The 10,103-nt window shown below is 57.4% G+C and overlaps 1 protein-coding gene across 1 annotated transcript; it reads left to right on the top strand.

Annotated features, from left to right (window-relative positions):
- Nucleotides 1–240: 240 nt before the first annotated feature.
- CA7 (carbonic anhydrase 7) lies at nt 241–8,853 on the top strand. The gene is made up of 7 exons (XM_068528282.1): nt 241–280; nt 2,826–3,023; nt 5,830–5,948; nt 6,674–6,769; nt 6,871–6,933; nt 7,461–7,616; nt 8,119–8,853. Exons 1-7 carry the CDS (start codon nt 241–243, stop codon nt 8,239–8,241), a joined length of 795 nt encoding a protein of 264 aa, XP_068384383.1. The 3' UTR covers nt 8,242–8,853.
- The last annotated feature ends 1,250 nt before the right edge of the window (nt 8,854–10,103 follow it).

Here is a 10,103-nt window from a genome sequence, read left to right as displayed (position 1 = left end):
CGCATCTCGCACCTCAACTCGGGGCTCAACTGGCCTGAGGGCGGGTGGGCGAGGGCGGGGCAGGGCCGGCCCCTCTCGCCCTGTTGGGGGGGTGGGGGGCGGGTCGCCTGGGAACTGCTCCTCCTGCCTGCCGCCGCTTTAAGAGGCTGCTCCGCGGCAGCGAGCGGGGCCGGAGCCGCAGTCCAAGCGAGCAGAACTGAGCCGAGCAGGCAGGTGCACGGCTGCGGGGACTGCAACAGCATGACCGGCCACCACGGCTGGGGCTACGGCCACAACGACGGTAGGCGCAGACCCCGGCCGGCCCCCACCCGCTGGGACTCGCTCCTGACCCTCGCGCCCAGCCGCGTTTGCGGGACCCTCAAGCCCCCTATCCTCTAGGCGGACCGGGATCCCTCTCCCATCCGTCCCCCAGAACCCGGCCCACCCGCCCGGCCCGAGCCCTGGCTCCCCCCGCACCTGGCGCAAAGTCCACGCTGCACCCCGGCCGGCCCCGCCGCCAGCGAGCCACCCCGCGGCCGAGCGCGTCCAGCCGCCTCCTCCGCGCAGTCCCTGACGGCCCCGCTCGCTCTGACCCGGGCCGGGACACTCACTTATCGCCGGAGTGCGCAGCGGGTGAAGGTAGCCCAGGGCAGCGGGGGGCGGTCCCGGCGGAGCGCTGTGCGCGGTGTCTGTGCGGGGAGCGCGCACGCGTGTGTGCTGGGACCTCCGGCGAGCTGGGCTCCCCGTGGGCAAGGGCGCGGTGTCCTGCGCAGAGTTTCCCCGTCGAAGCGCCCGAGCTTTCGAGTCGGCAGGTATGTGAAGGAAGGGAGCATCTGGGGGCTCACGGATGTGTCTGGGTGTCTGCCTCGGGCAGGGTGTTTGAGCAGGTCCAGGTGTGAGGCATGGGAGCCCGTGGCCCACAGCAGCCTCCTGGTCTGACCGGGAGAATAGCTCCTCGGTCCTAACTCAGCTTCCTTAAGATGCAGAGGAAGGGAGAAGAGGCAGACGGTGAGAGCCAGAAGGCTTGAGTGTGGGACTGGGGCAAGTCAGTTCCTTTTGGGCTATTTCTTACCAAACTGGGGTCGGGGTGCGGGATAAGGGTTTCTTGCTTTTCCCGAGAGGAACAATGAGGAGCCAAGATCCAGGCTGCCAAGACGAAACCCAGGCAAGGCAGGTGGGAGTGGGGAGAAAGGGAAGTGCTGGTGGGAGGAGCACCCCCGTTCCCACTCATCTGAGGAGAGACAGGCACTCTGTGAGGGTGGGCGGGGGTCCTAGGCTACAAAGTCTGGGGGTTTGGAGGTTACAATGGGCCAGAAAGAGTTAGGGAGGTGCTGTAGTGTCTCTGGCCCCTCTGGGACCCCAAGCACACAGGAGAATATTTTGGAGGGGAGAACCCCAAATCTGGACATGCAAAAGCTAGAAAGAGACTTTCAGAAAAAGGCAACAGAGATCAGCAGAGATGTAGAGAGAGGCAGAGAAGGGGCAGGTTGACACGACCCGTAGAAGATCCTCTTCCCCCAGAGCACCTGCTCCCAACCAGCTTCAGGGTGCTTCCCCCTGACTCCAGCCTTCTTGCTGGTCCTGCCCACCAGCACTGTGTCCAGTATCCCAATAGGCCTGCCCCATAGCTGGCCACCCTGAAGCTGCTGCCCCTCGCCCAGTCCTGGGCCATCCAGTCTAGGTGCAGTTAGGGAGGGAAAGACAGAGGATGGAGGTGCCGGCATGCAGCATGCTCACAGGACTTCAAAAATAACCCAGTGGGTCTGGGCCACGATTCTGAGTCATCCACTGGGGACACAGCTTTGTCAGCACCTGCTGCTGTTTTCTCAGGAAAACTTAAGAAGCCAAAAACGGGGAGAAGCACCAGCCGGCAATAGCTCTAAAAATAGGCTGCATCTCAGGATGTTCCCCGGGGAGATGCCGAGCCTCTCGGCTGCAGATGGAGTCTCTGGGAGGCAGGTGGTGGGTGCTCGTGGGTGTGCATGCAGGTGTGTGTGCGTGTGCACGAGCATGTGTTTTGCTGTAGTCTCTTAGTGCAGACCTGGGTTTGCAACAGGGGATGGCTGTGTGTGAGGGTGCATATGTGTGTATCAGAGGTAGTTGGCAGGGCTATGTGTTTGTACACATGTGTTACTGGGCCTGACGGCTCTGGGTGCAGTGAGCTCAGGTCACTGTGCATATATGTGTGCGCACGTGAAAATCTCTCCGGACCTGCACATGCCTGGGGAGGGCAGCTGGGGGCAATGCATGCACACACTGTGTATTTATACCAGTGCCCAAGTGTGTGCGCGCACATGTGCGAGTGGCCCTCAGTTCCTTCATCTGTGAAATGGGGATCATGCTCGTTTCTACTTCACGAGGCTGGTATGAGGAGCAAATTCATGTCACAGAGCCAAAGCGAGGTTGATGTGAACTTTTGTTATCATTATCACAAACACCAACTCGAACTTGGCCAAAGTGCAGGAAGAGGCCAGATACCTGGTAGGGTCAGGTCAGGGAGTTCGGGAGCCCGGGGACCTCTCTAAGCAATACTGCCTGTTAGGGAGGACCCACTACCCCAAACTGCCCCTGAGCCTGTAGCTTTTTTGTGTTCCCTTCCATGCATTACCTCTCTGGGCCTCCTATCAGCTCTGGGTGGAGAGTTTTAGTGAGGCCATTTCGCAGACAAGGAAATGGAGGCTGAGAGGGGAAGTGACAGAGCTGGGATTGGAGCTCCAGACTTCATGGCTCCAAAGCAGGGGCTAATCTCTGAAAGGATAGCACGGAGACCATCCCCTACAGGTGCCCTCAGTCTGCAGCCCAGAGATTCAGGCTGGCCTGAGTCCTTGCCCTCTCCCCGTCTGCAGGCCCCTCACACTGGCACAAGCTGTATCCCATTGCCCAGGGAGACCGCCAGTCACCAATCAATATTGTATCCAGCCAGGCTGTGTACTCGCCCAGCCTGAAGCCACTAGAGCTTTCCTATGAGTCCTGCATGTCCCTCAGCATCGCCAACAATGGCCACTCTGTCCAAGTGGACTTCAATGACAGTGATGACCGAACTGGTAAGTGGCCCTGCCGGACCCTGGTACCCTTCCCCCTGGGATCCTAACCTGTTTTGGGCAGGCTCAGGAGGGGCAGCATGCTGTGGTAGGGAAGGAAGGCTCCACTTCTCACCAGCTGTGAAGCCTTAGGCTGAGCCTCAGTCTCCTGATGCATACGATGGGAGCATTAAGACCCTATTTTCCTCCCTAGGGTCATAGAGAGGAGAAATGAAAAACTGAAGTGATGTTTGTAGTGCTGGCATATAGCAGATGCTCAAGAAATGCTAATTCTCTTTCTTCTCTTTCAGTTAGTGCTTTAGGTCAGGTTTGTTTTCACTCCCTGCCCCATCACTGAGCTGCTGTGTGGCCTAAGGCCAAACCCTCCTCTCTGTGTGATCTGGCCAAGCCCAGCAGAGAGAACGGAGCTAAAATGTTCTGCGTGCCAGACCCCTTGCTAAGGTCACAGGCAGTTCTTTTATTCTTCTCAAGAACCTACCTCTAAGATGGGCAAGTAGAGACTCAGTGAGCTGGGGAGGGCCAGAACCAGCCTGGTCCCACTCCAAAGGTCTTTTCTCCAACCCACCTACAGCCTCAAGATCCCAACCATCCTGGGCCAAAGAGAGGCCAGTGGGAACTTGTAGCAGCTCCTTCCAAGGTCTCTTTGCCCTGGGATTAGAGTTCGGGTTCCTTCATGATAAATTCTTGGACAGAAGCCTTGGGAGTGCTCCTTAGTAAACGGATTTTTGTCCTTATGACCAGGCCTGTGAGGGATGAAGTGGGGTAAGGAGGGAACCTGCTAAAGTTTCTTATGTAAGGAAGTGACTGGTACTTTGCCCCTCTGTCGCCTCCCCCAACCCCCCATACGCACAATGAGAGCACTCAGGGAAACTTAAGTTTCAAATAGAAAATCAAAGGGCAGAGAAGAGGAGGAAAGCCAGATAGGAATCATCTTAGTTGCTTAACTCTGAGTTCCCTGGTAGGCTAGGGAAAAAGGGAAAGAGGATCAGTTATAGTTCTTGTTGCAGAAGGTAGGAAATCCAACAGATTCTCAGAAGAGAGACACAGCATTCTTGGTACTGAATTCTAAGAAAAGCCTCCCACCCAGAACTTTGGGGAGGGACATGGAGCTCCTGATGACCTTAGATCACAGTTTATGAAGGAGCAGTTTTCAAATGGTTGGATCTTCTAAACAGCCTTCAGAGGGCACTGAGGGCTCAATTCAGACATCAGTAGCTCAGTGAAGGCCACTCTTGGCAGGGAAAGGCCCAAGGGAACATTCCTCTGGACCACTGATCCAGGGGCTCACTTTCCGGCCTGGTTTGGGTTCCCTCCCCTATCAGAATGCCCAGGCCTGAGGGGTAGGGGACCAGTGGGAAGAAAGTAGGCTTGGGAGTGAGACAGTTGGGTCTCTGCCACTCCCCAGCTGTGTGACCTTGGGCAGGATACCTACCTTTCTGAGCCTCAGTCCCACGTCTGGCCAAGGGGGTAACAATGTGTCCCCCTCTAGGTCACTGTGGGGATTAATGTCTGCAGACTGCTGAACACATAGGAAGTACACAGTGAATGGCAGTGTGTTCTATGGTCAGGATGGAGAGAGGAGGCTAAGGGAGCCAAGCCCAAGGGTTAGGGAGGCAGTTCACTCCCTAAGAGACTGCACTGTGGAGTCCCAGGTGGGTCATGCTCAGAAGAGTGGGCCCTCCCAGCCCATATCAGGGAGCTCAGCCTGCAGGCCTGGCTACTCCTGCCTCCCCAGGATGGAGCAGCCTGACTGGGCCCTGGCCCACAGCCATCACCCCCAGGCTCAGTCAACCACCCAGCATTGCCATGGACAGGCCCTGCTCCTCAGATGAGGCAGGACAGCAAGAAGGGGCCTCTGGGCTGTCCCATGGTCCTCCTCCTTGAAGGGCCCACAGGGGGCAAGGCCCTGCCCTGGTCACCGGTCCTGGAGGGGCCTAGTGGAACTCTGAGCCCAGGGCCGTCACCTGATCCAGGAGCTCACATTCTGGCCTGGCTGGGGCTCCCTCCACTGCCAGATCTCTTTCAGCTGGAAATTCAATCAGTCCCAGGAGGCCTTGTGAGTGGCCCCAGCTCTCCAGGTATCAGAGTGGGAAATTCACAAAACCAGCATAAGTGGGGCCTGCCAAAGAGGGCAGGAAGGAGGGACATTGGAGGTACCTGGGACTGACCATCAGAGTGGGGACCCTTAGGAGCTGGCCTCAGACATCAGGTCCTGGGGAGCCTCCAGGTTCTGGGGAGGCAGCACGGCCTGGTGATTAGGGCTTTGGGCTCTGGACTTATATGAAGTAGATGCAGGCTTATATCCTAGCTCAGTGCCTTGCTGTGTGACCTTGGGCAAATGCCTTGCCCTCTCTGTGCCTCAGTTCCTCCTTTATAAAATAGAAATAATAATAGGTTTTGTTTTTCATGAGCTCCTATGAGGACTAAAGAAAAGAATCTTTCTGACCCAGCTCTGGGTCAGGGCTCCTCCAGACATGGGAGGTCTATTGTTAGTGATAATCGGGACGTGAGAGGCAAAGTCCCAGCTTCCACTCGAAACTGGGCAAGAGTGGGGAGGATCCAGATGGAGAGATATACCCACTCTGTACCAGACTCCTCTGTCACATACAGGGCTCCAGGATTTCTGCCCTGGCCCAGCTAAGGGCATAGGGAACTGGGCGGGGACTGATCCAAGTCCACTTAGCACAAGGAATGTTGCAAATGAAAAGTTTATCCCTCTCCTGAGCACTGCCCTGATATTGGCACTGCTGCCTGCAGGCGGTGTGGGCTCTCTCACAGCAATTGCTACACACCCCCCTTCTCCCCGCAGTGGTGACTGGGGGCCCCCTGGATGGGCCCTACCGGCTCAAGCAGCTCCATTTCCACTGGGGCAAGAAGCACAGTGAGGGCTCAGAGCACACGGTGGATGGCAAGTCATTCCCCAGCGAAGTAAGACCCTCCTCTACCTGAATCCCTTTACCACTTGGGGAAGGAGTTGGGGACTGGGGAGTCAGGGTCTTGACAGGTGCCTGGTGTGAGGCACTGGAGAGAGTGAGGTCACTCAGGGACCTTTGGGAGAGACACCCTTCACCTGAAGTTCAGGTCTTCCACCTGAACTCTGCCTACTGTTGTCCCGATCTGTGTGTCCAGAAGGAATTTTATGATGGCCAAATCCAGTCCCACCACAGCCTTACTAACAACCCTTCAAGGGTTAAGCCTGGCATTCAAGGCCCTGCATGAACTGGCCTTGCCTGGCCTCATCTCCCTTGACCTCTTCCCATACTGACCTGCATGTGATGAATCCCCTGCCCACAGCTGGCTCTGTCATATCTCCAGGCTGCTGTTCTCTCTGCCTGGAATACCTTGCCCCAAGAGTTCCATCCTGTAACCCCCTTCTTATTCTTTGGACTCAGCTGCAGGCTTCACTTCCTCAGGGAGGTGTCACAGTGGATAGTCATTATCTGTTTCACAGTTCACGGAGGGCAGGGCCTGATCTCTTTGGTCCCTTGGGGCTCAGGAAAGGGTCAGGCCCAGAACAGGGTAAATGCTATCTGTGGCCCGCCCCTCCTGCAGAGGGGCCAGGAGTCTGGTGGGAGTGAGGGAAGCCTGGCTCTGAGCTCCCATGGCCCCTGGGAGGCACTAAGCACTGGCCTGGCCTGTCGTTGCCCCTGTAGCTGCACCTGGTTCATTGGAATGCCAAGAAGTACAGCACCTTTGGGGAGGCGGCCTCAGCACCCGATGGCCTGGCTGTGGTTGGTGTCTTCCTGGAGGTGAGGGGGTTACCTGGGCCCAGAAGGCCGTGGGAGGCCTGGTACCACCCCTAGTTCCAGAACACAGTGAGATCTGGGCTCACACTACTTCTCCCTGACAGACGGGGGACGAGCACCCCAGCATGAACCGTCTGACAGATGCACTCTACATGGTTCGGTTTAAGGTGAGACCAGGGGTCCATGCTCTTGATCCACAGCAGCCTGGTGGGGAGGAAGGAAGAGGCCAGATCATGGAGTGGGCCCATCCACTTCTCCATCCTGGCAGCAAACCCTGGCAGAGGTGAAGGGTGCAGGTCAGCACCTGTGGTGCCCTGCAACTGACTCCTCGTCATCAGGGTCCATGGCCCCACTGAATGCCCAGCGTGAAGTCTGGTTGGGCATAGGATTGATAAGATGCCTGTCACATTAATGGTACTCTGACCAGCAGCGCCATTAAGTTCTGTTGAAGGCAAGGGAGAGAACATGGTGCCCAAAGAGCTTTAGGAACCACAGCTTTTACATACAAGGGAATGGGTGGAGAGGGCCGGCCAGGCTGGAAAATAGTCTCTGGGATCACAGACATTTGGCCACAATTTGCATCAGTGGGCCAAGGAGAAGCCTAAATCCTATTGACAGAAATGGGTGGGGAGGGTGTTGGTCTCATCCTGTTGGGAGGTCTTTGCTGACTCCTGGGTCCCTCACCCTGCCCCAGGGCACCAAGGCCCAGTTCAGCTGCTTCAACCCCAAGTACCTCCTGCCTGCCAGCCAGCACTACTGGACCTACCCCGGCTCCCTGACAACACCCCCACTGAGCGAGAGCGTCACCTGGATTGTGCTCCGGGAGCCCATCAGCATCTCTGAGAGGCAGGTGAGTCCTCCCAGAGTACCAGATGGAAGGATGCGGCACCCAAGCACACCCAGGCAGTGTGACTCTCCCAACCAGCAGCCCACAGCCGGTGGTCCCACCATCAAGGCTCCCGTCTTTCGCTAATAAATGTTTAGATTCTTGGGTGGGAGTCAGCTTGGTTGTTAGTTATTAGGACCTGGACACAGACTAGAAGGGGAGCTCCCTGGATCCTGGGACCACCCCTAGCGTGCTAGAATCTGAATGCTGCATTTGCTGATGATTCTTAGCTAGACAGGAACTGGAACTAGGTGGAGCAGGGTCCAGGTTCAGAGGATCTTTAGTGAGTAAGTAACTGAGGTTGGGCTCCCAAAGAGGAAATGAGCGGGGAGAAGTAGGGACAAGCCCTAGGGGCAAGAGGAGAGAGGGGCAGAACTGGCTGGGCAGGGTATGCCAGATGTCGTGTCTGGGATCAGAGAGGACCACAACGCCCCCATTCTGCCCTGAGTATCTCTTCTGCCTTAAGATGGAGAAATTCCGGAGCCTGCTTTTCACCGCAGAGGATGATGAGAGGATCCACATGGTGAACAACTTCCGGCCGCCACAGCCACTGAAGGGCCGTGTGGTCAAGGCCTCCTTCAGGGCCTGAGCTGCCTACCTGCCCAGCCGGCCACTGAAGCACCATCTTCCCAAGGGCTTCCATGTCAGCAGACACCAAACCATCCAAGGCTCCCTGCCTAGGGCTGCTGTGGACCCCACTTCAGCTGGCTTGCTCCTTGGCCACCTGGAGGCTTCTCGATGGGACCCTCAAGTCGGGGGACACCTTTCAGCTGCCCTGGGGACAGGAAGGACAGAAGCTGAGCACGGTCCGAGCCTAACGCTGCCTCTGCTCTCCAAGACCCAAAGGCCCCTGGGAACCTCCTCTTGTCTTCCCCACTGGCAATGGCAGCAGCCCCACCCTGAGCTCACACTGTGATGGATGAGACCAAACTCTCCAGGGCAGGCAGCTGGTGTTGCCAGAAAGACTCAAGCAATAATTAGAAGTGGGCAGAGCTGCCCTCTCGGTGTTACCTCTTCTGCAGGCCTCCGCCATGCACGCACCTCACTGCCAGGCCATTAAAGTCAGGACCCAGCCTGCTGGAGGTGACATGGCCTTCTCCCTCCAGCCACCTGCTGCCATAGGCAGGCACTGGCTACAGCTTATGTAGTATCTCCCTTCATCCCCACCCAGCCACCAAAGCCACCTACATGACAATCCATCCATGCACTGATTAATAAATTCATTCATTCATGCAACAAATACCCGTTGAGTGCCTGTGTTCTGTCAAGTGCTGTTCCAGGCATCGGGGAGGCCATGGTGATAAGTCAAGCACAGGATGTTGAGACGGCCATGGGCACCGAACAGGTGAGGGTGATACAGAGGGCAGGGCAGGGGCCATGGAGGCAGAGAAAAGGGGGAGCCTACTTCCCCCATCCTGAGCTCACACTGTGATGTCTTCATCTGGTGAAGAAATTAAATTCCAACCAGTATTCCAAGGCAGAGAGAAGGGAGCAGCATGTTTGAGCTCAGGGAAGAGCAGGTGTGCCAGCTCCCAGGTGAGAACCCAGGGTGTTTGTGGAACAGAGAAGAACGAGTGGGGCTGGAGCCCTGGGGGAGGGCCTGGGACTCTCTCCCAAGGCTAATGGGAGTCAGGAAGGATCTGGAGTAGAGGAGGGGCAGGGGCAGATGTGCAAAGGCTGGGAGATCCCTGTGGAGTGTGAGCGGGCAGGCAGGACTGGCAGCAGGAGAAGGTCGTGGCCAGCGGCCAGGAGAAAGAATACAGGGTGGTGGAGGCCGGGAGCAGGGGGCTGGAGGAGAGCGACTTAGGAGGTGGAGCCCAAAGGTAGCATTTGGCTATCTGTGAGGGTGGAGGGGAGTGCAGGGTGTGTCCCTGGGCGGAGAGAGAGGACAGGAAAGCCTGGGCAGCAGCAGACCAGGATGGACACACAGCGTTTGTGGGGCCCTGAGAGGAGTGCTAGGAAGCGCTGGGGTGTTGGGGTCTGAGCCGAGGAGAGAGGTGGAGCGTAGAGGGGGCTGCTTTGGAGCACCTTCACTCAAGGTGGTGGGTGAGGCCGAGGGGAGGGAGGGGGAGGGTGCTCAGTGAGAGAAGGGACCCAGGATCTAGCACAGAACCAGCGCACAACCCTGAGGAGGGGCTGCTGAGAGGGAAAGCCACAGAGTGGGGTCCGAGATACCTAGGTGAGAGAGTTTGCAAAGGGGCATTGGGGGCTGCTGAGGAGTCTGAGGCAGGGCTGGGGCTGGGGTGAGGCAAGTGATCTCTCAGGGTGCAAAATTTAAGGAGGCACACACCCTCAGGCCCCGAGCCTGCACTTGTATGATGCTGAGAGTGCGTGTCTCCTTAAATGTGCACCGTAAGTGCCTTGCTGGACTCACCCTAGTCCCAGCCCAAGTCCAGAAGGTTTAGAGACCCAGCCATCACTGTGCCCCACGAGCCAGGACAGGGGCAGATG

The sequence above is a fragment of the Eschrichtius robustus genome, chromosome 19 (assembly GCF_028021215.1).
Source record: "Eschrichtius robustus isolate mEscRob2 chromosome 19, mEscRob2.pri, whole genome shotgun sequence".
Classification (NCBI taxonomy): domain Eukaryota; kingdom Metazoa; phylum Chordata; class Mammalia; order Artiodactyla; family Eschrichtiidae; genus Eschrichtius; species Eschrichtius robustus.
The sequence above is the reverse complement of the archived record's forward strand: the minus strand, read 5'-3'. Positions and strand labels throughout refer to the sequence as shown.

Excerpts from the sequence above, each read along its gene's own strand:
- CA7 (XM_068528282.1), top strand. The coding sequence starts at position 241 with ATGACCGGCCACCACGGCTGGGGCTACGGCCACAACGACG. Across the intron at positions 281-2,825 it reads GGGCTACGGCCACAACGACG|GCCCCTCACACTGGCACAAG; the intron begins GTAGGCGCAGAC and ends CCCCGTCTGCAG. Across the intron at positions 6,770-6,870 it reads TGGTTGGTGTCTTCCTGGAG|ACGGGGGACGAGCACCCCAG; the intron begins GTGAGGGGGTTA and ends TCTCCCTGACAG.